Raw genomic sequence first — 27,968 nt, forward strand, 5'->3', positions numbered from 1 at the left:
AAGACCAATTCCCCCCCCAGCAAAGTCTGAATTCTGTCGCTGGAAAGTTCCACACCTGCCCTGTGGGCCATGGGCTTATCCTGCCCGGGGCTGGCCCAGAAAATGCAGCTGAAGTGAGGGCACACGGCAAGGGGGGGAAAGGGACGGATATCTTTCCAGCCTGGAGCGGATGCCATCAGCTGGTGTTGAAGACCCCTTGGGAAAGCTTGGCAAGAGCATGCCAGATGGCGCACGACCCTCGGTAGAAATGGAACGGGACCGCAGAACCAGATGGGAAGGAGCGGTGGGCATGGGAGCAGTCAAGAGAGTTGAGACGAGGAACAGCACATCAGGAGATGAGGTGGGGTGGGAAGTTGCGCTGTGGGTCAGGGAGGGGGAGTTGGGAAGCGAGTTAAAAGCAACCAAACAGAGGAGATGGAAACAGAGGAAGCGGCCTCACACCAAAGGCAGACCATCTGTCTCCATTAGGCTCACTGCTGCATGCACCAACCGGCAGCAGGCCCCCGGGGTTTCAGGCAGAGGCCTTCCTTAGCCTTATGCAGAGATGCCCTATGTGGCCTAGGACCTTAAGGTCCACAAATGACAACACCTTGGAGGTCCCAAGTCGCAAGGTGGTTAGATTGGTCTCAACGAGGGCCGGGGCCTTTCCAGTACTGGCCCCGACTTGGTGGGACGCTCTGTCACAAGAGACTAGGGCCCTGCGGGACTTGACATCTTTCCACAGGGCCTGCAAGACAGAGCTGTTCCGTCTGACCTTTGGTTTGAACTCAGTCTGACCCTTACGTTTCCGTCCCCTTATGGTTTTGATCTATGGGCTACTATTAAATGAGGCTGCATTTTAAATTGTATTTTAACCCATATTTTAAATTGGTTTCTCCCCCCCCCCTTATGTTTTTATTGTAATGTTACTGCTGTTAGCCACCCTGAGCCCAGCTCTGACCAGGGAGGGTGGGGTATGTATGTATGTATGTATGTATAAATAAATAAATAAATACAACTGATACAATTAAGCAATTAAGCCCTGCCAGAAACCTACCCTCACTTCTAATCATGGTTAGAAACTGAAGTTGCTGATGGTTGATTTCAGGAAAGCAGCAATCCTTTAAGAGACTCCATTGAAGTAAGTCCCATTGAATTTAACAGGACTTGCTTCTGAGTAGACAGATATAGGATTCCATGGTGATTCATTTAATCTTGAGGGTGGAAACCAAAGGCTGAAGCTCATTGAAAGGGAGGAAACCAATAGCAGGGGTGGGTACTTCTGCTGTTCCGTCTAAAGCTCTCTGTAAACAGGAGTAACCTGAGAATTATATAAGGAAGCCAAATACTTGGGAGGCATTTCCCAGTTTAAACAGGGGCTGTTGACTTGAGGATAACCTCCAAAAAAAGCTCAGTGACATAAGATGCTTCTTTGTGGCTAGAATCCCAAAGAGCCGCAAAGGCGTGAGACCCATTGTGGGTACGGATCCTGGCCTGAGTGCATCCAGCTGGAGGGGCAGAAGTAGTTGTAAATTCCAGTATGAAAAACTTACAGGGCACAAATGATGTCTGAAGATTTCGAAGCTGAATTCAGAGTAATTAAAAAACCAGGAATTACGTAAATCAGGTATGAGAAACCTGTGGCTTCCAGATCTCCTCAGACTCCAACTCCCATCGTCCCAGATTATTTGCCATCTTGGCTGAGGCTGATGGGAATTGGAGTTTAGAAGCATGTGAATGAGAGCCACAAACTGCTAATCTCTAGGCTGGAGTCAGGAAGACAGAAATTAAATCTGTGGGAATGTTTACAGTGTTCAATGCCTGCTTTTGAGCTTCTCCATAGCGTAAGGTGCTCCAGGCAGAATAACGGTGCCTGCAGGGTCATAATTGGGAAATGGAGGAGAATTACAATATGTTATATAAAGAAACAAGGCAATTTTCCCAGTAGCTACAAAGGGAAATTGGATTATGGGTGCAAACAGGTTCAGAAGTTGAAGTTGTGGGCCAGGGAAGGTGGTGCTAGTCTGACACCTTGTGGAAACAACCGATACTACAGGAGCTCAAAGGGGAGCGCAAAATATGGTCTGAAGCTCAACATCAAAAAAACGAAGATCATGGCCACTGGGCCCATCAACTCCTGGCAACTAGAAGGGGAAGAAATGGAAGCAGTGAGAGATTTTACTTTCTTGGGCTCCATGATCACTGCAGATGGTGACAGCAGCCACGAAATTAATAGGCGCCTGCTTCTTGGGAGAAAAGCAATGACAAACCTAGACAGCATCTTAAAAAGCAGAGACATCACCTTGCCAACAAAGGTCTGTATAGTAAAAGCTATGGTTTTCCCAGTAGTGATGTATGGAAGTGAGAGCTGGACCATAAAGAAGGCTGATCACCAAAGAATTGATGCTTTTGAATTCTGGTGCTGGAGGAGACTCTTGAGAGTCCCATGGACTGCAAGAAGATCAAACCTCTCCATTCTGAAGGAAATCAGCCCTGAGTGCTCACTGGGAGGACAGATCCTGAAGCTGAGGCTCCAATACTTTGGCCACCTCATGAGAAGAGAAGACTCCTTGGAAAAGACCCTGATGTTGGAAAAGATGGAGGGCACAAGGAGAAGGGGACAGCAGAGGACAAGATGGTTGGACAGTGTTCTCGAAGCTACCAGCATGAGTTTGACGAAACTGCAGGTGGCAGTGGAAGACAGGAGTGCCTGGCGTGCTCTGGTCCATGGGGTCACGAAGAGTCGGACACGACTAAACGACTAAACAACAACAACAACAACACAGGAGCTCAGTTGAGACTGCCACCAAGATCCAGAGAGATGTTTCTCCAGAAAGAGATGTTTCCTGAGAGAAGGGAAACGAGCATAGCCCCAAGGAACTGTGGAGAGGGGAGGATAACAGAGCAAGAGGCAAATGACAATGTTAAGAGGCGGTGTCGGAAGCTGAAGGGGTAACAGGGTTTAGTGAGCAGGGAGAGTCTGTGGCAGAGGAAATCCAGAATTGGAGACAGAAGCTGAAGCAGGATTGTGATAGGAGGGAGGCCAAGAGGCAGAGATGAGTCAGGTTGGTGAAAAGTCATGGGTGTCTCCTCCTCCTACTGCGATCAGCTCCCCTTCTCCTGGTCTCCCAGGACCAGGAGAGGCATGAAGTGGGAGTAGCAAAGGCAGGCACACAGACGCAGTCTCAGAATGCTTGGGGGGAAACCCTGGAGAGGAGGCGACTTAGGCAGCTGTGGAACTGGGGGACCTTCAGTCTCCACAGCTACCTCATAGGCGCAAGACCTACCAAAGAACAGTTGCTGCACTCATTGGGCCCGGCACCCCTGTGCATATTGTCTTTTTTCCCCTAATACCTTGGAAGTCGAAAGGAAGCCGTTCTGGAAGTCTGTTCAACTTCCAAAACGTTAAAAAACCAAATTGCGGCTTCTGATCGGCTGCAGGAAGCTCCTGCAGCCGATCAGAAGCCACAGAAGCCCCATTGGACATTCGGGTTCCAAAGAAATGTTCGCAAACCAGAACAATCACTTCGGGGTTTGTGGCATTTGGTAGCCAAAACGTCCGAGTTCCAGGGCGTTTGACAACCAAGGCACGATTGTAAAGAGTTAACCTCACTTACTCTGTGTGATTTAGTGCTGGCTTGCTCCTGAGCACTGCAGCCTACTTCATCAGATGCATGAAGCCTTGTTTTAAATTGCAGGCTGATATACACAAGCTTAAGGGACACGGGTGGCGCTGTGGGTTAAACCACAGAGCCTAGGACTTGCTGATTAGAAGGTTGGCGGTTCGAATCCCCGCAACGGGGTGAGCTCCCGTTGCTTGTCCCTGCTCCTGCCCACCTAGCAGTTCGAAAGCACGTCAAAGTGCAAGTAGATAAATAGGTACCACTCCGGCGGGAAGGTAAACAGCGTTTTTGTGTGCTGCTCTGGTTCGCCAGAAGTGGCTTAGTCATGCTGGCCACATGACCCGGAAGCTGTACACCAGCTCCCTCGGCCAGTAAAGCGAGATGAGCGCCGCAACCCCAGAGTTGGTCACGACTGGACCTAATGGTCAGGGGTCCCTTTACCTATACACAAGGTTGCTGGGGCACGGGTGGGACTGAGAACAGTGAGATCAGCAAAAGAATGAAAGGCAGAAAAGTAGCCATGGATAATTATGTTAAAGTGGCTGTTCACAGAAACCCCACACAAACGGGTTGGAGTTGATAGCGCAAAGATCCTGTCATTGGCCAGCTAATTTGCATGTGTAGTGTTGCTGTTTTTTTACCACAGGACAGAGCATTAAACCTCTTGGTGAATTGTGAAATCAGCGGCTTCACAGGTGCAACCTCTCTTTGAAGTTCCTTGTTCCAGGAATGCCCACCTTAAGGTGAATTACAAAGCGTCCTGTGAGGTTGAAACGTCCCCCCTCCCACTCATTTCCCCCGGATATTGGCATTTCTGCTGCTTTAAATACCTTCTGCTCACAAACCATTAGCACCTACTACTTGCTACATAGGCATACACACTGTGTAGCCTGAAGGCTACACCTTCATTGTTCTCACTCAGAAATAAATAGCAGGGTACTTTGGAGAAATGTGCAGTGGTACCTTGATTAAGAACTTCATTCATTCTGGGGGTCCGTTCTTAACCTGAAACTGTTATTAACCTGAGGTACCACTTTAGCTAATGGGGCCCTCCCGCTGCCGCCGCTGCGCAATTTCTGTTCTCCTCCTGAAGCAAAGTTCTTAACCCGAGGTACTATTTCTGGGCTAGCGGAGTCCGTAACCTGAAGCGTCTGTAACCTGAGGTACCACTGCATATCCATTTGTTTCAATCAGCAGTGTGGGAGGGAAATCTTTTTCATATAACTGTAGAGTTGGAAGGGAGCCCCAGGGGCCATCTAGTCCAACCCCCTGCAATGTAGGAATGCTTGAACCAACCCAAGGGCAGCATTGTATTATGGTAAGCCGCCTGGGGGCAGCATGTCAGTGGTGGGGGGGGGGGGCACAGAAGAGAAAGCGACAAAGCAGCAAATGAACATTTCGCCTCTGTATACAGGTAACCTAGTTTCTACACACACCCTTACACGGCTGGTAAGGGGCACCTCTCAGGAAAAGGGTGTGTGCCGGAGGAAACGGTGCGGATTGTGTCGAGTCCTGAAGGTCAAGTAGAGAGGCGTGGAGGTATTGGCACCAGGGCCTGGGCTCCCTCGTCCCTTGTTTAAATAGAAGCGCCAAGCCATTTTCCTCTGCTGCCCTCTTGCTAGCTCAGGTCCTTTCCAGTCCAAAAAATCAATCTTTCTAAAGGGTGCCTTGCACCTGAAACAAAACTCTTTCTGAGCTTCCTTCTCTGACCCAATTCTACAATAAAACGTCCCCAATGGCCACCATCCCATAATGATGTGATGTGCTTTTCTACCACCTTTGTGGAGTATCATTCTCCACATATCCAGAATGGTGGATGTTGGTGAGCATTTGCAGACAAGAAGTAAGGCAGAAGAGGAATCAGTACACTTTGGGAGGGCAGAAAGATGCGGTCCCATGGTTTGGGAAGCAAAATGGCTGCCCGCACACATTTTGGAACCAGTGTTGCTTTCCAAAACTAATCTGTACATATGGAAGGGAGAAGTGGGGTTGGGAGGGACAGAGTCAGGACACTTCCTAAGCTGTTGCCGTTTCACACGATGGCAAACTTGGGTTGCACAAGTACAGTGGATTGGGAGATCTTGCGCAACAAACCCGTTTCCCAAAAAAGAAAGAGGCTTCCCACCTGTGGCTGCTGAGGCCTCCTGCCTTGTCTTACTTTAAGTAACCAAACAATTACAGGTAAACCCCTGTATTGCAAACCTTTATCAATAATATCCAAGGCAACACGACGACCAAGTACAAAAGCGCACTATCAATATAAACTCTTTATATAATCTATACGGAACATTGAACAATATGAAAAACCAAATAAACAGAATCTCATAAATCTCTGAAAGTCACAAAATGTGCACTCTTGATGGATTCCGTTGAAAACATAGAACCAAATCAACATAAGTCTTATAAGTCTCTGAAAGTCTTTGTAGACTATGCAAGTCTCTGAAAGAAGCAATGGGTCAGATTCTCATCTGATGAAAACAAGCCATAAAGCTTTGTTTTATGACGTTCAACGCTGCCGAAGTGGTCCACAAACAGACGTAGTGCCCACTGTTTCGTAGAATTCTTCTTCAGCACAGCAGGATAAAGAAATGCTTCATAAACCCATCTATATGGTGAATGGAATTGTATGACAATATCTATGGAGCAGTTATGTTATATGGGCACTTCCGAGCAGTGCTGGGGGAGACCTCTGCCTGAAGCCCTGCAAAGCCTTTGCTAGCCAGTGTAGATGGACGGTTCTGAGGTAGACAGACCAGTGATCTGACAAGCCATAAAACTAATTCCTACATCCCTAAGGAACTAGCAACCGACCTGAGTCTTGTCACATTCAACCCACTACACTTCAAAAATCCTCGAGAGTTGGCATCCGTTTCGAGAGACAATAGAGTGCGCCTCCAGGGTTGAAGTCAAGCCACTGGAGAATCACATCACCTGCTGTGGCTGCAGAATCTGGCAACTCGTAACTGCTGCCTCCTGCGTTGCTTTTGATGCATTCAAAAGTGATCTCTCGGGGGCGCACTACTGGGCAGTGTGTGTGGAGGTCCTGGGCTGCCCAGACAACAAGACCCCCCCCCCCCTCAGCCTTGCTGATGTGGTCCAAAAGAAAGCAGAGCAATACATTTAGCACCAGCTTGGCTGCAGGAGGGGGGTTTACAAAGCACCATCCAACTGTCTTTGGGACGCGGGTGGCGCTGTGGGTAAAAGCCTCAGCGCCTAGGGCTTGCCGATTGAAAGGTCGGCGGTTCGAATCCCCGCGGCGGGGTGCGCTCCTGTTGTTCGGTCCCAGCGCCTGCCAACCTAGCAGTTCGAAAGCACTCCCGGGTGCAAGTAGATAAATAGGGACCGCTTACTAGCGGGAAGGTAAACGGCGTTTCCGTGTGTGGCTCTGGCTCGCCAGAGCAGCGATGTCACGCTGGCCACGTGACCCGGAAGTGTTTCCGGACAGCGCCGGCCCCCGCCTCTTGAGTGAGATGGGCGCACAACCCTAGAGTCTGTCAAGACTGGCCCGTCCGGGCAGGGGTACCTTTACCTTTACCTATCCAACTGTCTTAGGGACTCCACTCTGTAGGGTTTAATCCTTAGCTGTTTTGCCTCCCGTAGATGTCCCACAAGGCAGTGGGTAAATCCTACAGAAATATCGGACTTATTCTATGCAGACTTAAGCACCACCTAAACCTATTCAGATCAAACCTCTCTTCCTTCCTTCGGCTTCTGATGGCAAGGACTTGATCCTTACTATGAAGGACAGCGAACTGTTGGGTGGTTGCTGGATCCTGGGGGGACAGGTGGTAGCCCCTGCTCTGTTCCCTCTAAGCCTCTAGCTCAGCGGTAAAGCCTCTGCCTTACATGCAGAAGGTCCCGGAAACTCTGAACCTGATACCCTAGAGCAGTGTTTCCCAACCTTGGGCCTCCAGCTGTTTTCGAACTACAATTCCCATCATCCCTGACCACTGGTCTAGCTAGCTGAGGATTATGGGAGTTGTAGTCCAAAAACAGCTGGAGGCCCGAGGTTGGGAAATGCTGCCCTAGAGGATGGGTAGCCAAACTAAGGCCCAGGGGCCGGATCCGGCCCAATCGCCTTCTCAATCCGGCTCGCGGACGGTCCGGGAATCAGTGTGTTTTTACATGAGTAGAATGTGTCCTTTTATTTAAAATGCATCTCTGGGTTATTTGTGGGGCATAGGAATTCATTCATTTTTTCTCTCTCCAAAAATATAGACCGGCCCCCCACAAGGTTTGAGGGACAGTAGACCGGCCCCGTGCTGAAAAAGTTTGCTGACCCCTAGAGAGCTGCTGCAAGTCAGAGTACACATCACTGTGCTTAGACAGAAACAATGGACTGACTTAGGCCTCTCCCGGTGCCAGTGTCAAACTAAGGTTAAAATGCCAAGCAGATCAGTTTCAATGTGTGCAGCTCAGGTTGATGTGTGTGTGCTTAGTTTTATCTCATCTTGTCCTTTGCCTCAGGCAGCAAAACTTCCTGGGAGGTGAAAGGGAGGCATCATGCGATGGGAGCTGAAAGTTAACGGGCTCCTGAGTATCTCAAAGCCCAACCCAAGCAGGGAAAAACCAAAACTGATTTGAGTTTCCTGCATTGGACTAGATGACAAACTCTACAGCCCTGTGATTTTCCATGATTGCATTCAATGGGGTTTGCAAGGTCGCTGTGCTTAAGGCTGCACCCCCCCCCACCCGTCCACGCTGCCCTTTTATATGCCCCAGGCCCAGATTTCGTACCTACTGAAACCCCAGAGCGATTGCCAAATTGGGAGGGGGGGAATTAAAGGGCGGCGGCGGATCATTGGGGCTGGAGCAGCCCTGGGGGGTGGCGGAAGGGGTAGGTATCTTTCTGCCGTTGGTCGACAAGAAGAGGGGGCGCCCGGAGGAACCCAGAGCCCGCCCTGCCTCGCTGTAACTTGGGGGGGGGGGCGGAGGAAGGGGGGGAACTGTGGGAAGAATGGATCTTTGTGTCAACGTGGCGCCGGCCGGCCAGTCCCGGAGCCCCTCGGCCACGCCCCTGGGCCGACGGCGGCCTCCGATTGGGCTCTGCGGGGACGGGGGGCGTCGCCCTGGCGGGCAGGAGGGCGGGGCGGGGAGACACCAGCCGGGCAGAAGATGAGACGGGGCGGCACTTGCAGAGGGAGCATCCATCGCGCGGGCTGCGGCTGCTGGTGAGCTGGGCGAGGGGAGAGGCGCTCTTGCAAGAGGTTTGCATGCTGGGGCTGTGGGGTGCGGGGTTGCATGCAAGCGGGGCTCAGAGGCGCGGAGGAGAGGTGGGCGCCTCGATTTAGGAGAGGGAAAGGGGCCTGCTGGAGACCCTGAGGAAGGGGGGGGATCTTTAATAGGGAGCGGAAAACGCGTGTTGTCTTGTTGGAGACACGCGGGCATTGTAATGCACGGATTGTGCTTTTTTCCTTTGCAGGGTGCAATGCCCGGCGGATTCAGTTAGTCGGGGCATCCTGATAGGTGCTGAGCTTGCAGACTGCCGCGGTGGACGGAAGGAATTGTGATTTTCCGCCCCCGCCAGCCCCACAACTAGCCTCTCGTGTCCCTCGGAAAAGAGCAGCGTGGCTGCGCTGTGCGTTGGGTTGTTGCGGCTCTTGGGTCAGAATTGGTGCTTGAGGTTGGGCAAAAGTAGAGGCACTCTTTGGGGGCGGCGTAGGGGGGCTGTATTGGCCCAGAAGTTTGCTTCGGACCCACATCCTTTATGCCACGGACATCTCACGTGGTGCTTTCGGGGAGTTGGTTGGTCTTGCATCTCCCAGCAGCGAGCATGGCCTATGGTCAGGGATGACCACGTTGGCTACCCCTGCCGTATAGCCCGCTTCTCCATCCGGCCCGTTTCCTGATGTAAGATGCCAATTCCGCCCCCCCCCCTTTGTCCTGGGGTTAGACATGCTTCCCTTCCTTTCTTCAATCGGAGTGTAGTTATCAGTGTCGCCTTATTCTGAGACACTGTCTTTGTTTAAACTTGTGGCTTCCAAAGTCTTTGCAGTGTTGGAGGAGAAAGTCGCTTGTGTTTTCCTTCTCTCTATCTTTGGCATGTTAGCTCTGCTTCCCTTCTAAGGCAGGTTGATTTGTATATCTGGAAGGGCTCGGTTTTAGTTCTGCACATTTCACAGCGGCGCGGTAGTCTGCCGGTGTGGGTTAGGGAAGAGCAGTAGTTGGGAGATGGAGGAGTGGAGTGGTGTACAGCTTGTTTCGAGCCCCAAAGTTGCCTTTTCCTAGTGGTTTAAATAATTTGGCATCGGATGTGTCTTCTTTGTACCGCAGCCCAGGAAGTAATGTGTTGTTCTGATTCTGCTGTCACTTTCATCCTCAATAAGCTTTGTTCCCAGCAAAGTGGGGACAGCTTTAATTCAGATGCCTCCAGGAATTGAACATTCTGTATTTTGGGCAGCACAGTTGGGAACTGGCCTAGTTCCCCTATTCTGCTGGGATTACTGAATTTATTCTTCTCCTTTTTTTAGTTTGCCCTCGAAATAGCAGGCGCAGTCCTTGTTTCAGAACTTCATCTCTCACTCCAGGTCCTTAGAGCTCAAGAGATCCAGTGGTGTTCTGGGTTAAAATGAACAGATTACAAGCCGGGACTCCTGGGTTCTCTTTGTGGGTCAAAACTCCCAGCGCTCTCTAAAAGAGAAACTTGCGTGCATGGCTGGGTGAAACGGAATCAAAGAAGGTGGAAGCTCCTTGTTTCTTTGGTATGGGAGAGTGGGAACAATTGATGAGCTTGGGGGCATCTTATCTATGGTGTTCGAGAGACAATGGTTAGAATCAAAATTAAAAAATAGTCCAGTAGCACCTTAGAGACCAACTAAGTTTGTTCTAAGTATATACCGTATTTTTTGCTCTGTAAGACTCACTTTTTCCCTCCTAAAAAGTAAGGGGAAATGTGTGTGCGTCTTATGGAGCGAATGCAGGATGCGCAGCTATCCCAGAAGCCAGAACAGCAAGAGGGATTGCTGCTTTCATTGCACAGCGATCCCGCTTGCTGTTCTGGCTTCTGAGATTCAGAATTTTTTTTTTCTTGTTTTCCTCCTCCAAAAACTAGGTGCGTCTTGTGGTCTGGTGCGTCTTATAGAGCGAAAAATACGGTAAACTTTCGTGTGCATGCACACTTCTTCAGCTGAAGAAGTGCTTATACCTAGAACAAACTGAGTTGGTCTCTAAGGTGCTACTGGACTATTTTTTAATTTTTTATTTCGACTGCCTCAGACCAACACGGCTACCTACCTAAATCTAGTGGTTAGAGTGCTGGACTGAGACTGGGGAGAACCAAGTTCAAAACTGAACATTGGATGAGCTTGCGCCAATCATTCTTATTCAGCCCATCCTACCTCACCGGGCATTGTGGTGATGAAACCGGGGTGCTTGTTCTGGTAAAGAACCATGCATGTGGTACTGAGCTCTTTGGGAAAATATTGAGAAGGCTGTGATGTCTGCTGCCCCCATGTATACTCTTCCAGTAGAGAATCCATAGACATCCTCACATTTGACTTTCAGCCACCTCTTGAAGACTCCCCCCTCCCCCCCCAACAGACCTGTGCAGTTGTTTAAAATCTTCTCTAGTAGCCAGTGATTTTAGTAATTGTTTTGTCCTGCTTTTAATACTTTTGTTTTGCATTGAATAATATTGCTGCATTTCTGAGAGGGCAATATATGAATGCTTATATAAATAATAGGAAGAAAATGTAATAAATAAATACTTGCTTAAAAGGAGTGTAGTGGGATGAAGCATGTAGCAAGTATTGAGAATCATACAATTCGAGAGCTGGAAGGAACCCTGAGGATCATCTTAATTCAACCTCCTGCAGGAATATGCAGCTGTCCCATGTGGGGATCGAACCTGCAACCTTGATGTTATTAGCACCATGCTCCAATCAACTGAGCTAAGTCAGACGATTTTGAAATGTAGGCAATGGGGCTTCCTGGCATGTGAGGAAGTGGAATAGCATTCTTTCTCCACCGTCAGTTATACTGCACTTTACGGAGTATAAGAGGACAGGTCCCTGCCCACAGGAGCTTACAAGCTAAAATTGCCCCAGGCAGATGATGGAGAAAGGGGTAAATTGGGAAGCAATATGTAGGTTGCTTCAGTTACACATGCTTAGACTTAGTTATGGGCTGAGTTGTAGCAGGGCATGGGAACCAGGGGTGTGCGCCAAAGGCTTTGTGGGGGGAGTGGATTTTGAGAGGGCGTTTGAATGAAATGAGAGAGGTGGCTCCAGGACAGGTGTACTCAGAGGCAGTTCAAAGTATCTGGGGCAGTGAAGGAGGAGGCACAGAGCCTTTTGAGGGAGCAGAAGACCTTTGGATGTTGGAGGGGGGTGAAGCTAAGGAGCAAAGATATCTCAGGCAGGATTGTATCAGGGTGTAAATGGCAATCAAAGTAGGGGGGAGACTCTGGGAACAAGGATACAAGTATTGCGGGACTGGTTTGTGTGTGTAAATAAGAGGATAAACAGGGAGGCTGATTTTTTTTTTTAGGTTGTATTTGAATATTTCCAGGCTGCACTTTCATATGAAAATATTGCTGGATAGCTCTGCTTGTTAGCGTGTGGTGCTGATGCCAAGGTTGCAGGTTTGATTTCCATATGGGACAACTGCATTGCGGTGGGGGGGGCGTGTTGGACTAGGAAGATCCTCAGGGTCCCTTTCCAACTTTGATTCTACGAAATATCACAAGGCAGTATACCAACCAAAAAATACAGTATTGCAGTGAAAATAAAGAAACACATCAGTTTAAGCTGGATGTGAAAGAATCTCAGATTTGAAAGTCCAGAGTAGCAGTTTTTAGAAGGCACCTGAAAATGAGCAGAGGCCCTCCTGCCAAACTTCTATTGGCAAGGAGTTCCACAGGAGAGGGCTTGCTAGACTAAAGGCTTGGCGCCTGGTAAAGGCTAGTCAAACCATAGGGGAGGTCACATGGGATCCCAAAAGCCAACAGATGGCGGCTAATATTCCCTTGTCACCCTCCTGTCTTGGAAGCGGTGTGGAGTTTAGACCCATTTGGAGCAAAGCTGGCTGGCTCATGATTTATATATGCACCGTGTGTGTGTTTTCTTTCCTTACTGACCTTTCTTCCTTGTTCCCAAGTTGTGTACAATGGCTTGGCAGAAGATGCTGTTTTCCTCCTGCCTGTTGACTGTGTGCCTCACGTGGGTCTTGGCCAAGCCTCCCCCCGACAAAAAGGACCGCGTCCACCATAACCAAGACTTGAGCGACCACCCTCACGATGACAACCAAGATTTCCAATATGATCACGAAGCCTTTCTGGGCAAGGAAGATGCCAAAACGTTTGACCAGTTGACTCCTGAAGAAAGCAAACAGCGGCTTGGGTAATTGGAACTCTGCTGTTGGGTGAAGAATTTTGCATCTTGAGGAGCTGAGGGAGGAGGGGCAAGCTTCTAAATGTGTGTGGTTGATGGCATCTCATGGGTTAAGTGGGGGGGACACACGTGAGTAGCATTCCCCATGTTCTATGGGTAAGGCTTTAGTGCCTTGCATAGTGCATTGCCCATCTTCACAAGCTAGTGAAACTAGAATAAATTTTGCACAACAAGCAACCTTAACTAGCATTGATTTAGGTCAGCTTTCCACAACCTGGTACTCCAACTCCCATCAGCCCCAGCCAAAGGTCAGGAATGATGGGAGTTATAGTCCAAAACATATAGGTTGGGAAAGGCTGATTTAGACAGGCTGCATAATCCAAGTGTTCTTGATACAGAATGTGGGTCATCCCGATGTCATTCGCAGGCAGTTTCAGAGCACCTGAGTACAGTGGTACCTCAGGTTAAGTACTTAATTTATTCCGGAGGTCCATACTTAACCTGAAGCACCACTTTAGCTAATGGGGCCTGCCGCGCCGCTGCTGCACAATTTCTGTTCTCATCCTGAAGCAAAGTTCTTAACCCGAGGTACTATTTCTGGGTTAGCGGAGTCTGTAACCTGAAGCATATGTAACCTGAAGCATATGTAACCCGAGGTACCACTGTATTGCCACTTGCCTGCCACTATGGCTTCCAGCGCATTGTTGATATGGCGGTTAACCTTTGACCCTTTCCAGATGTTGAACTCCAGTATGGCCCATGGTCAGGGCTGAGGGGAGTTACAGTCCAGCAACATCTCAAAGGCCGCAGGTTCTCCACTCCTGCTTAATAGCATAACACAAAGACCCCATTACGATTAGACAAGACATTATGCAAAACGCAGCAATCTGACAAGTGTGCAGTGCCTTAAATTTCATCGCGTTGACCAGAGACAGCACTTGCTTTCACCGTGTTACTCTTTTTTATTATTGGCCAAACACACACGAAAGAGTGCTGCAGAAGCCCTGTCACACATTCCTCAAATGTGTAAATGGGCGTAAAGTGTTCAGGGGTGGGAACACATGGTCCTACCTGCTCCGTGTTAAGAGGGAAGGTCTAAATGGGTATCTAAGCGTCTTCTGCTCAACATGCTTAGAAGCCCCTTTAGACCATGGGTACGCAAACTAAGGCCCGGGGGCCAAATCCGGCCCAATTGCTTTCTAAATCCGGCCCGTGGACGGTCCGGGAATCAGTGTGTTTTTACATGAGTAGAATGTGTCCTTTTATTTAAAATGCATTTCTGGGTTATTTGTGGGACCTGCCTGGTGTTTTTACATGAGTAGAATGTGTGCTTTTATTTAAAATGCATTTCTGGGTTATTTGCGGGGCCTGCCTGGTGTTTTTACATGAGTAGAATGTGTGCTTTTATTTAAAATGCATCACTGGGTTATATGTGGGGTATAGCAATTGGTTCTTTCCCCCCCTCCAAAATATAGTCCGGCCCCCCACAAGGTCTGAAGGACAGTGGACCAGCCCTGTGCTGAAAAAGTTTGCTGACTCCTGCTTTAGACCTTCCTGATCAATGCAGGAAAGTTTGGCGTGTGGGCAGTCTGTGCCCCCAATGTCCAGGGTGCAGTAGGGCGTGTGCACCTGCTTGTCCCCCCACCCCCACATTTTATGCCCACATGCGTTCATCTGGATGCACAAAGAGGGATTTTGTGTTCCCACTAAGCCAGTCTTTGGTGTTCTTCCAGAGAGGCCCAAAACTTAATTTTAGAGATGAGACCACCCAACCATTTGAAACTAGTTTCCTTAAGGCATCAGGTTTTCTGCCCGGCAGAGCAGAAAACTGACTGGGCTGTGAGGCGTTCTGCCTGGACGGGGAGAACAAGTGTGGCATAGTGAAGAGAGCTGTAGCTTTTAAATGTCCTGCCTCAAGTCAGGCCTTTCCTGTGCTAAAGCACTCCCAACATGTCTGCCACAGGAAACTGCTGTGAATTCTAGAAGTTTCCAGGGTATATTATAGGCCACATACAGTGGTGCCTTGCAAGATGAAAAGAATCCGTTCCGCGAGTCTTTTCGTCTTGCGGTTTTTTCATCTTGCGAAGCAAGCCCATTAGCGGATTAGCGCTATTGGCAGTTTAAGGGCTATTAACGGCTATTAAAGGCTTAAGGGATTAGCGGATTAGCTGCTAAAAGGCTATTAGCAGCTTAGCGCTTTAGAAAAAGGGGTTGGGGAGCGAAAAAAACCCTCAAAAATTTTCATCATTTTCGTCTTGCGAAGCGCCTCTGAAAACGGAAAACCCTTTCGTCTTGCGGGTTTTCCGTCTTGCGAGGCATTCGTCTTGCGGGGCAGCACTGTATTTGGTTCGTACAGGGACCTGGCCTGGCTTTTTGAGCCTCACCACTTGCCCTGTGTTAATTAAGAGGATATTCTGTGAAACACCTCCATGCGCGCGCGTGTGTGTGTGTGTTTGCAAGGTAAGGTTGGTAACCGTGGATACACTAGTTTCCAAGGAAGCATGTTCACCATTACTGGCTTTTTAAATTGAGGAACCCCTGCTAAAATTCCAGTTTACCTCAGGACTTTCTGAAACCCTTATGATCTCTTGGTCTGGGAAGACTTGAGTTCGGATTACCATTGACTTATGGGATCCACTTATGGGCTCCTTTGATGGAAGGTGCAAGGTATAAATTGATTAATGATAAAGATAATAAATAAATAAATGCCCTCGAATCCAATGTGGTGGTGTGGTTAGGGTGTTAAGTTACAACTGAGAACACCCCTCAGTTATGATGCTTCTTGGCTGTCCTTGAACCAGTTACTTCCTCTCAACCTAATGTACCTCAGAGGATTGAGGTGATTTTAAAAAAAAATAAGAGGGGAGAACCGTGTCCTTTGCCTTGAGCTCCTTGGAAGGAGCGTGGGCTGTTAAGTGTAATAAAAAATTTCCTCGGGTTGAAGTCTCCTTCGTGCCTCTTGAATATGAAGCGCCCTGGGTGGCCTTGGACAAGTAACTCTCACAGGTTGGCTGCGAAGATAATGAGGGATTTAATTCCCATTAGTGCTAACCTGCAAGCAGATGCCCCTTATACCTGCACCCCTGATGAGAATACTGTGTATCTTAAGGAGTGGATATCTTAAGGAATGGAGAAACTGGACGGGTGGGGGGGTAGGGTTTCTTCCTCTGTTATAATACAGTGGTACCTCGGGTTAAGTACTTAATTCGTTCTGGAGATCCGTACTTAACCTGAAACTGTTCTTAACCTGAAGCACCACTATAGCTAATGGGGCCTCCTGCTGCTGCCGCGCCGCCAGAGCACAATTTCTGTTCTCATCCAGAAGCAAAGTTCTTAACCAGAAGCACTATTTCTGGGTTAGCGGAGTCTGTAACCTGAAGCGTATGTAACGCGAGGTACCACTGTACTAGAGCCAGGGACCATCTAATGAAGTTGAATGTAGGAAGATTGTGGACAGACAAAAAGGACGTACTTCTCCACCCAGTGCTTGGCTAAACTGTGGAGTTCACTGCCGGGAACTGTAGCTCTGCCTCTCTGAGCTGAAGTTTGCTTCCACCAGCTCTTCTCCCTCTGACTTTGATGCAAGGACCATTCTCAAGGCCTACAAGTGATGAATATGAGTTATTGAGGCGAGGGAGCATCAAACACATACCTGCCCGCCCCCAGAGAACAGGGTGCTTGCTTTCGTCCACTCTCCTTAGACCCAAAGAGAAATAGCATAGGACCAAAGAGATGCTGGAAACAGTAGAGAGGGGGGGGAGGGGTTGCATTCAGTAAAGTTCTACACACAGAAGACCCACTGAAGTTAAAGCATTGACATTTTTCATGCCCATTCACTTAAATAAATAAATAGATAAATTGTGAGGTCATAAACATAAGCACTCGCAGTAAGATGATAGAATCCAACCCTCAAAAGATTCTGTCTATCTTATCTATATCTATCACATGCCCATTAATTGCAGTGGGTATCACTGTGAGTATGATGGAGGCTGGTACACACCATCCATTAAAAGCCTCCAAAGAATCCTGGTAACTGTAGTTTACCCCCACAGAGCTAGACCCCCCAGCACCCTTAATTAACTACACTTCAAATACAGTACATGGTATGTAAGCAGCCTGAGATTGGATGGAACCAGTGTCTTGTGGGCAGCTGAACCCTAACAGGCCATTTTAGGAGCTTTTAAATAAAGTTTAAACTTTATTGAGACTTAAATTAAGAGTTTAACTAAATAAAGAGGACAGCAAAGGAAAAGAAAAAGCAGTGCACGGAAAAAAATAAAACACTTTTAGAAAACTAGCTAAATCTCGACAATAGAAGACTGGAGATCTAAGTTGTTAGATTATGCCAAACTGGATAAGATGACTGGAAAGATCAGATACCTAAGAGACCAAAAGTTTACAGAAAACTGGGGGAAATTTGTTAAATATCTGGAGAATATAAGTGAGGGTCAAATAACGCTAGAAGGTTTTAAAAGAGCACTGTGAATATGCGAGAGACATTGCCAAAAGGAATGAGAGGGAAAAAAAGATAAAAATTAATGACAATGGTTAAAAAAGAAATGCGGAAAATAATAATGACTACGAAAGATTTATGGAAAAGCTGAAGGAAGTCCAAAAACAAAGATTTGGAAATTGAAATATGAAGTGTGAAAATAATGTATGTTTTGTTTTGTTGTAAATTAATAAAAATTATTTATATTTAAAAAAAAGAAAACTAGCTAAATCTAGCTTTACATTCACACCAAACAAGGATCCTCCTCGTGAGTAATGCAGCATCTTGGGTGGTCAGGGGGCAGGTAAAGGACAAGGAAGGATGACAGAATGTTGGCGATGTTCCATTTTTAAGAGCTTTTGACCCCAGTTGCTTTGGATTGGCGACTGGCTCTGACCAATCACAGGAGTTGCCCATAACCCAAAAAAATGCATAGGGGTGAGAGGAGGAAGAAAACAAGGTGGCAGAGACAGGAAGGCGGGGTGGACGGCTGTCAGAGTCAGAGAACAACTTTTACTTTGTGTATTGGGAACGTGGCAGAAGCTACATGGTCTGTCTGCCTCTAGAAAATGGAAGGTGAGTGAGTGCAGATCTTTAAAGGCTGGGGGTAATGCCAGATGCAGGTGGCACTGTGGTCTAAACCACTGAACCTCTTGGGCTTGCCGATCAGAAGGTTGGCGGTTCGAATCCCTGTGACAGGTTAGCTCCCGTTGCTCTGTCCCAGCTCCTGCCAACCTATCAGTTCAAAAGCATGCCAGTGCAAGTAGATAAATAGGTACCACTGTGGCGGGAAGGTAAACAGCATTTCCATGTGCTCTGGTTTCTGTCACAATGTTCCGTTGTGCCAGAAGCGGTTTAGTCATACTGGCCACATGACCCAGAAAGCTGTCTGTGGACAAACACTGGCTCGCTTGGGCTGAAAGCGAGATGAGCGTCGCGACCCCATAGTTGCCTTTGACTGGACTTAACCATCCAGGGGTCCTCTGAATACTAGCTATTGGGACTCACAAATAGGGACAGCTCCATTGTGTTCAGTTCCTGTTTCGGAACTTCTCAAAGGCATCTGGGTGACCAACTGAGAGAACAGGAGGCTGGACTAAATTAGTTGGGCCTTTGGAGTGATCCTAGCAAGGCCTTTCTCATATTCGTTTTACGGACATATCTTGGCCATTTCCCTGTTCTCTAAGCCTCTTTGTTCTTGAACCTTCCCTCTGCAGAAAGATCGTGGATCGCATCGACCGGGATGGGGACGGTTTTGTGACTCAGCCTGAGCTGAAGGAATGGATCAAGCATACTCAAAACCGCTACATTTACGAGAATGTGAACAAGAACTGGAAGGACTATGACAAGAATAGTGATGGCCATATCACCTGGACTGAGTTCAAGAATGCCACTTATGGCTACTATGAAGGTGTGGGCGGAGGAAGTGCTGTGTGTACGCACAGGAGAGTGGGAAGGGTGTGTAGTGGATGTAGGCCACCTGGGAGATTTCGGCAGGTTCTAGCTCAGCTCTGGAGTCAGGTGGAAGAGCTGTTTAGCAGGAGGGAATGGCTGGCATTGCAGCATATATAAAAGCATCTTGTGTCCGAGTAGTGCTGTGGAGCAGCCTGAGACCCCAGGCCAAAATATGTCTACATTATTTAAGAAACTGGAGTGGATGGTAAAATGCTGGTTCATGCTTTCCCCCCTAACATAACCCCCTAACATTGGGAGAGGGGGATGCACCCACCCCCCACCAAAATTGTGGAGGATATTTGAAGAAAGTTCCTCTTTCTAAGAGGGCAAGCTGAAAAAAAGGGAAAATCTCAGAAATCCTCTCTGGTGTTGGGGGAAGGCCTTTTAGATTCCTGAGGGATTTTAGCTTGGCTCTGTCTTAAATGTCCAGTTATCTGGGGATAACAGGCTCCAAATGCTCTCTGATCTGTTTACACCAATAAGTTTCCAGCGAAATTGGCTGATGGGCACAAGGACAAGGGCGCAAGCTAATCTGCTTCCTCTCCATCACTTGTTGCTAGCAACCTAGTTGTAGCTGGCCAGGGCTCCCAAGGCTGGCTTGCTGCCTTGGGAGGGAGGGCAAAACATTGGCCTCTCTCTGCTTCTGGCAATTTTGTGAGCTCCTAGTGCCAGCTCTGAGGAAGCAAGCTGGCTGGCTGTGAGAAGCCAGTTTCATCTCCCAGAAATGCACAGAGGACTCACGGGCTGACGGCTGGTTGAGAGAGGCCTACATTGGCCCCATTAACCATCAGCATTATTAAAAAAACAGATTTAACAGCACAGTCATATCATTGGTGCTGCCCAGCTGTTGGGGGGGGGGGGGAACCTTTGCTGAAACAACGAAAAGGTTGGTGCCAGGCAGGCCTTCCAGGAGAGAGCATTCCATTAAACAAGGGGCTAAAACAGAAGTCTTGTTCTATTGTTGTCGCCCTCTGGGCCGCCCTTGAGAACGGCCTCGGATGATTATCTTGGGTCTGTCGGAACACGCCAGGGGGTCACACGCAGCCCCCGGGATGAGACAAACCTCTCTGGTGTCTTTCTGATGAAGCGCAATCCTGGGACACTTATAAATCATCAGTCCCGGTGCACACCAGCAACACATATCTTGAAGACTATGTGCACACTCTTATCAGCAGAGTTTAGCAGAAACGAAGTGGAGTTTGGGTGTGTGCATTCTAAGTATTTATTAAGCAGTATATACAGCACAAAGCAATCATGGCGTCTCTCCTCTTTCTTCTCCAAGAGAGAGAGAAAGTAAGTACAAAAGTACAGTAGAACGGAAGAGATAAGACTAGCTTCCGTTCTCACACTTCCCAAGCCTAGGAAGTAAACACAGACATGTGATATAACAATCACACATCCAGCAACGGAGGAGTGAAATGCTAACAGTGTCCTGGCAGGTTCATAGGGGGAAAGCTGAACATCTGCAGCAAGGACTGTCACCTAGTCGTGTAAAATCCCACTGATTTAGAACCCTGGAAAGTCAGGGTTCTAGATCATGCAGGGAGCAGAAATAGCTCCCTGCTGCAGGTGCTATACTCCCAACGGGGGGAGAACCAGTGATGAACCCCCACCCTACACAGTGGGAATGCCTGTGCGTGACATGGCACCCTTGGGCTTCACGTATACTTCTTGCCTTTGATGCCGTTAGGAGAGGAGTTTGGCGATCTGGAAGACAAGCACTCCTACCGGAAGATGCTGGCCCGGGATGAGCGGCGGTTCAAGGCAGCTGACAAGGATGGGGACATGACTGCGACCAGGGAGGAGTTCACGGCCTTCCTCCACCCCGAAGCGTTTGACTACATGAAGGACATTGTGGTGACGGTGAGGCTGGAGATGGTGAACTCTTGGTGGGAGGAGAAGGCTCTGGTAGACTAGGGCTGCACACACGCCATGCTTTTATAAAGCACATTCAAAATGCATTCCCCCCTTCAAAGAATTCTGGGCATTGTAGTTTAACCCTCACAGAGTTACAATTCACGTAAACCGTTAACAAACTACAGGGCCCTGAACATAGCTGTCAACTTTCAGATTTGAAAATAAGGGATCAGCAGCCTCACCTGTCCCGGGGACAGTCTATGGGATATCTAACAATCTGGGATAGTAGCGGGAAACCGCGCTGGAATAAGGGAATTTCCTGGGGGGAAAAGGGAAGGTTGACAGCTATGGCCCTGAATTGACTCTTCCCTTGTGGCTTTCAGAGGAATAAGCCAGCTGGGGGGTTCCTGCCAGAGGGGTCTACCGGACTTATCGCTGCCATGCCAAGAACACCTCATGCGTCCCAGTCAACCAGGAACTACTGCCCCAGGCCTCAGACAAGCTCTTCACAGGCCTAGATGGCAGGGATTTTGTGTTGCTCTTTGTTTCCCTGCACCCAGTCCAAAACCTCTTTTTTCCTCTCCACAACTGGCCATGACTTTTTTGGGGGGAGGCTACCCCACCACTGGGACGCTCGTGGTGCTTTGGGTTAAACCATAGAGCCTAGGACTTGCTGATTGGAAGGTCGGCGGTTCGAATTCCCACAATGGGGTGAGCTCCCGTTGCTTGTCCCTGCTCCTGCCAACCTAGCAGTTCGAAAGCACATCAAAGTGCAAGTAGATAAATAGGTACCACTCCGGCAGGAAGGTAAACGGCGTTTCTGTGTGCTGCTCTGGTTCGCCAGAAGCGGCTTAGTCATGCTGGCCACATGACCCGGGAGCTGTACGCCAGCTCCCTCGGCCAATAAAGCGAGATGAGCACCGCAACCCCAGACTCGGCCACGACTGGACCTAATGGTCAGGGGTCCCTTTACCTTTACTTTACCCCACCACTACCACAACATGCTTTTAGGTGAGCTGCTAAAGCAGGTGGAAAGCAGCTGTGGCTAAGGGGCAGAGCACTTTGGCAGAAGCTCCCAAGTCCAATCTCTCTGCCATCTCGAGGCAAGGCTGGGAAAGAACCCTGCCTGAGACCCTGCCAGTCAGAGCAAGCAATACTGAACTGGATGGAGCAAGTGACGAGAAACCCTCTAGCCCTCCCCAACTCCATCCCATTCACTTTTCAGGACCTTCCCACGTTGCTGCAGACGTCCCATACCAAACAGCAGCAATGATTACAAATTACCTCTTGCAATGGTTGCCATTATTTCTTGAGTTTGGCAGGGCTCTGCTGTCCTCCATGCACAGGTCTGTGTGGGGAGGAAGATGTATCTCCTTTTATCATGATCCACCACACTGGTGTAAGCTGCTTTCCTTTCCGCCCTGCAGGAAACCATTGAGGACATCGACAAGAACGGGGATGGCTTTGTTGAAGTAGAAGAATATCTTGGTAAGGTAGAAGGGCTGTGAATGCACAGAATTTGTTTCTTTGCTCACCTGCCTAATTTGGCTCCTAGGAAAGTGCCCTGGTCATAGGACAGAGCATAATAATTGTTATTTAGGACATAGGAAAATAAATATTTATTTTTTAAAGAAATAGTAATCAAATGAAGTAGGGTTCTGCCAGACTGTCAGTATTCTGCAGGAGGGATTCAACAACTACAGAAATTTTGCAGTTTGAAGCGACAAGGAAATGGCATGCAAAAGTAGGGAGAAGAGATGATTAATGGGACTACATGTAAACACCCCACAAGCAAATCGAGAGGAATGCTTACTGCCATAGAACCACAACAAAATGTTCAGTGAAGACAGGGCATAGTCTAACCTCCACATAAGCATTGTGCAAGTAAATCAAGATGATGAGTGTTGAATAGAATGCCACCTGGAGGCGCCTATACTAAGAACGGCAACACAAAAAACCTTCCAAATTTGGTAGAACGTGTAGCTTAGCTGATTTGCTAAGATGAATCGAGCCAGTCTTTCTGAATCATGCTGAGTGTAGCTGGTAGTTGTGAAAGGCTGTCTTCCATTTTCATATACCGTATTTTTTGCACCATTGGGCGCACCGGACCATAGGGCGCACCCAGTTTTTAGGGGGGGAAATCAAGAAAAAAATATTTTCCCCCCCAGCCGCAAAGAGCAGCGTACAGGCTGCACACAACCTCTCCCTGCCAGAGGGGTTGCGCGCAGCTATGGAACAAGCCAAGGCAGCGAGCGGGATGGATACCGCTCACTGTTTTGGCTTCCCCCTTAGCCCCGTACCTCCTGGGAGAGGCTGCGTGGGGCTAAAGAATCCATAGCCCCGTGCAGCCTCTCCCTGCCGGAGGGGTTGCGCGCGGCTATGGCACAAGCCTGCATTCGCTCCATAGGACGCACACACATTTCCCCTCAATTTTTGGAGGGGGAAAACTGCGTCCAATAGAGCGAAAAATACGGTATGCTATTAAACAGTGCCATTGTTGTCCAAAGTCATTGTCTGGCCTTTTTGCCTCTCTCAACTAAGTTGTTGGTTTCTCTGGGGGCAGGTTTCTTGTGGGGAGAGGGAAAAGGTTGTCTGGCCCCTGCCCCTTATTGAACAAGGACTTAGTTGACTTGAGAGAGGGGCCACTTGCTTTGGTCTTCCCAAATAATGGTGGCAACTGTCTTTTAGAAAAATAACATGTTTATTTATTTATTTTGCTTATTCTTACCATTGATATCCTCGAAAGATCTCAAAGTGGTATGCATTCCCTCCCCAATTTCATTCTCAGAATAACCCTGCGAGGGTAGGATGAGAGACTGAGCAGCCCAAAGTCATCCAGTGGGCTTCTTGGCAAAGTTGGGATTTGAACCGCGGTCTTCCGCGTCCTAGTCTTAAACACGCTAACCACTACACCAAACTGTTTTCTGTCTTCTGACCAGGCGACATGTACAGTCCTGAAACAGGGGAGCCCGAACCTGACTGGGTGAAGACAGAGCGTCAACAGTTCTTAGATTTCCGGGACCTCAACAAAGATGGCAAAATGGATCGGGAGGAGATTGGGCACTGGATCTTGCCAACAGACTATGACCACGCCGAGGTGGAGTCAAAGCACCTCCTTATCGAGTCGGACAAGGATAAGGTGAGGGTAGAACCAGGCACGGAAAGGAAACCAGAGGGGGAAGGCACTAGGATTGTTTTGCTTTTAGTAGACAAGGAAAAGAGAGAAAGATGGGTGAGTTACAGGCAGAGTTGGATGGGGTGAAGTATTAGAACAGGAGAGACCTATGTGCAGGTAACGTGAGCTGAAGCTTTTTAATTCCTAGTACTGATAGGGTGACTTTCACTCTAAATCTCCTGTCCAGTAAGTGGGAATTTAGAATGGATGAGTCTCAGCAGAAGGGATGCTTAATCCTTTCCCCACCAGCTATTTCTTTGCTTGCTTCCCATGGGGTTGTCCATATGCCTGCACCTTTATAACACTGCAAGGGAGCGAGCCCATTTGGCGGAGATGAGCAGAAGCAGAGAAATGGCAGGTAGGGAAAGGATTAAGCACGCCTCCCCTAGGCACTTTCCCCACTCGAAATTTCCTCCTTCCATAGTTGCCTTCCTTACATAAAAACAGAAGCGAGACTCTTGACAGCTGGAGCTGCCATCCCCATACTTTCTCATCCAAATGAAGGGAGAACCATTATTTTGGGGGAGTGCCACACCATTCCTGGCCCTGGCCTAGCCAGAACTCCTGCTGTTGCTTGTCATAGCCATTCTGCCTCAAACCAGAGGCTGTGTTTCTTGGTTTGCGAAAGATGGAAATGGGTCTGTGGTTGCTAAGCAACCACAGAACATATTTCTTATCTCTGGAAAGTCAGAGCTAATGGGCTTGATCTGGGGGGAAAGCACGCAGTCAAACTCTATCTATGGGCACAGGTCTGGCTCAGTTTAGACTAGCAGGGGAGAGCTTTCCTGTTTGAGTATCCCATTTTGGTAAGTGGCTCAAGGCTATAAACAAAGCCAGTTTCTGGAGCAGGAAATCTAGATCAACAGTGTTCAGTCCTGCCTTTGATGGGGTCCCCCCCCCAGTTCCCCAATGTCAGACAAGAAACGGATTTCATCCTAAGGAGGGAGATTTTCAATTTGCCCATCAAATGAGCTCATTAATATTTGGACTAACTATGCTTTGAAAATACCTTTTTGGTACCCTCTGCACTTCTGCCCAAGGGAGAGTAGAAAACAGGATCTCAAATAGCTTTCTTGCGCTTGGGGTTGCCGTATCTTTTGATGGGGAGCAAACTATTCTGCTGGGCTTAAAATGCAATACAAATTTTATCAGGCTGTCACAGACCTGGTAAAAACAAGTGATAACCATACAGGGTTTTTTTAAACTCTGCACATAGTTAAAAATATATGGTACTTATATGAACTTAAGACAGAAGCAAGCTAAGGTACAATTAAAATACCAAATTCCCTTTATGAGGTAAACTTTGCAGCAGAAAGAAGAAATCTAGCAATGTTGTTCATGCCAGACAAATATATAGGCCAAATACCATTCAAAAGTCCTTCCTGGCTATTTTAATAGGGCAGAAATATACCTATTTCGCTTATCTCTGTAAAAGTTGCATACAAAAAGGCCATGTGTTAATACCCCCAAAATGTGTATTAGTACCCCAAAACAGTCATCTAGAACAGCAGAAGGAAGGCAGTTAAATCTAGCCCTAAATTTGTAAAGAGTTAAATCGGAACATTGAGGATTTAGGAGGAAGCCTAATCTGTCTGCCTTCCAATATAGTGGACATTTTGTCCAAGGCTGTGGCAAGCGGCCCAAGTTCCTCTCCCAAGTTGTCCATTATATAAAGAGGCAGGAGGAAAGCTTGCAAGTAAACAAATTAGCACCCCTTAGACCACCCTCCACAATTCTCTTCCTCAAAGAAAAATACATGCCTACACAGGTGTACGTCCCATGGAGTTCAGTGCTGTGTATAACCAGGTAGGTTGGTAAAGGATTGCAGCCGTGCTAGATGGGACCAAAGGCTCCTGTTCACACACTGGCCAGCCATATGCCCATGGGAAGTCTCCCAAGCAGGGCATGAGTGAATAGTGCTTTCCTGCCCTTGATCCCAACAACTAGTATTTGAGCCACGCAGCCTCTAATATAGCCATCAGGACTTGTGGGCATTGTTAGGTAGAATTCACAGAGGGTAAGACTAGCCCCCTTTTTACAGCTGCCCAAGTTGGTGGCCTTCTCTGCATATTGTAGTGAAATTCCAGAGTTTATCTAAAGACCTAAAACAGCAATCCCATACACAAGGGGTGGGGAATCTGTGGCCCTGCAAATGCTGATTACCCCATTCCATCGTCCCCGACTGCTGGCTGGGGCTGATGAGAGTTGTAGTCTAGCAACACCTGGAGGGCTGCAGGTTCCCCATCCCTGCTGGACACACTTAACCTAGGAACAAATCCCACACACATAGGATTGCACACATTCTGAAAGCACGCACATAGGATTGCAGTAAGTCTTAAAATGAGGGAAGGGTAGAAAGTAAGTTTTATACAAAGTTCTTTCTGTATTTCCTGGTTGTTGAATGGGGTGTGTGTGACATAAAACAGTAAAGGGACCCCTGACTATTAGGTCCAGTCGTGGCCGACTCTGGGGTTGCAGCGCTCATCTTGCTTTATTGGCCGAGGGAGCCGGCGTACAGCTTCCGGGTCATGTGGTCAGCATGACTAAGCTGCTTCTGGCGAACCAGAGCAGTGCACGGAAATGTCGTTTACCTTCCCGCCACAGCGGTACTGATTTATCTACTTGCACTTTGATGTGCTTTCGAACTGCTAGGTTGGCAGGAGCAGGGACCGAGCAACAGGATCTCACCCCGTCGCGGGGATTGGAACCGCCGACCTTCTGATAGGCAAGCCCTAGGCTCTGTGGTTTAACCCACAGCGCCACCCGCGTCCCTGTGTGTGACATAGCTAGGGACTATTAAATGTGATGGTGACATTCCTGTTTTCTCTCATCTTCCTTCAAATCTTGAACAGGTAACTCGAATGAGTCCCATAATCGAGTCCCTTAATATGTAATTGACTAACAAGGCAAATGCAATTTAAGGGTGGGGAGTTCAGAATAAAATTACCAGGGGTGTTAATTGGGTTGTAATTCTGCCTTCTCTGCTTGCCTCCCCTTTTTCTCTCTCTCTCTCTCCTCCTCCCTTTCCTTCCCCATCGCAGGATGACAAAATAACCAAGGAAGAGATTTTGGACAATTGGAACATGTTTGTGGGGAGCCAAGCCACCAACTACGGCGAAGACTTGACAAAGGATCATGACGAGCTGTGATCCGGCGGGAGGGGAACGTACATTAGGGCATCCTCCCGCAACTGAGGGCCAAGGGGTGGGGTGGGGGACAAAGCACACTCCAGAAGGAAATTTTGTTCTTATTTATTGGTATGAGGGCCTGCTTAAGCTTTCTGAGAAACCTAGTGGTGGCTGGGCATACCTGGGTGGGTTTTCTCTTACACTCCATTCCTGCTCGCCTGCACACTCCCACCTCGACAAAGCACTGTGAAGCTTGCTACACTACAAAATTGTGTCTTACACTCCAAAGGACGAACAGAAGGCGGCAGCTTACACGTTATGCTCAACCCACCTCCCCTGGCTATTGTGGCATTCAATCTGTTCTGCAAGGGCTAATGTTGTGTTCATGTTTGCGGATCTCAAGGGACCCACTGACTCCCTCAGATAGGCTCCTGCTCCTCTAAGGGGCAAAATTCTAACACACAAAAACACAGTGCTTACCACAAGCCCATTTTACCTTTCTAACACTCATCTGGGACCCTCTTGAGGGCGCAGATGACCTGAAGAGGGTCAACTGAGAGCAGAAAACCAACAGCGAGTAGTGTGTACTAAATCTCCTCCCACAAGCTACTTTTTGTTGATGTAAAACCAGTCGCGGGCGTGTTGCCTGCAGCTGCGCTGTCATGTCTAGTTTGCCCTGTGACTTGGATTAAGCATTGCTCTCTTGAGGTTCTGTGGTTCCTCTCAGTTTCCCCTTCCTCTCTAGGATGGCAAGCTTTCGCGGGAGGAGTTTGTGGAGTTTCTTCGGCAAAGTATCGCCAGCGCCAAAGACTATGAAGAAGCAGTCAAGACGCTGAAGGGCCACCAAGAGCTGTGACCTCATGACTGTAACACTCTGGATTATTAATAAAACTATTCCCCACCCACTCCTTGATTTTTATGTGGTATGGA

The 27,968-nt window shown here is 48.3% G+C and overlaps 2 protein-coding genes across 7 annotated transcripts in view; one reads left to right on the forward strand and one right to left on the reverse strand.

The window, feature by feature from the left end:
• Positions 1 to 194, reverse strand: part of LOC310661789 (paired box protein Pax-6-like) — a gene marked incomplete at its 3' end in the record, with an annotated part of 56,046 nt that extends 55,852 nt beyond the window's left edge. Inside the window, exon 1 of the mRNA XM_083408240.1 lies at positions 56 to 194. The remainder of the gene's footprint in view (positions 1 to 55) is intronic.
• RCN3 (reticulocalbin 3) lies at positions 170 to 27,943 on the forward strand (the record flags this gene model as incomplete). Of its 6 annotated transcripts, none has more annotated exons than XM_083408223.1 (7): positions 170 to 340; positions 12,699 to 12,940; positions 18,641 to 18,834; positions 20,569 to 20,741; positions 22,163 to 22,223; positions 23,675 to 23,874; positions 26,952 to 27,943. In XM_083408223.1, the coding sequence occupies 7 exons, from the start codon at positions 170 to 172 to the stop codon at positions 27,057 to 27,059; spliced, it is 1,149 nt and encodes a 382-aa protein (XP_083264349.1). In that variant the 3' UTR covers positions 27,060 to 27,943. The 6 variants fall into 6 exon arrangements, with proteins under 6 accessions (XP_083264349.1, XP_083264348.1, XP_083264352.1 ...); XM_083408222.1 differs by having other exon boundaries at positions 27,784 to 27,943; XM_083408226.1 differs by lacking the exon at positions 170 to 340 and adding an exon at positions 8,679 to 8,773.
• Positions 27,944 to 27,968: the final 25 nt, after the last annotated feature.

Source organism: Podarcis tiliguerta, assembly GCF_965153285.1.
Source record: "Podarcis tiliguerta genome assembly, chromosome: 13".
Lineage (NCBI taxonomy): Eukaryota > Metazoa > Chordata > Lepidosauria > Squamata > Lacertidae > Podarcis > Podarcis tiliguerta.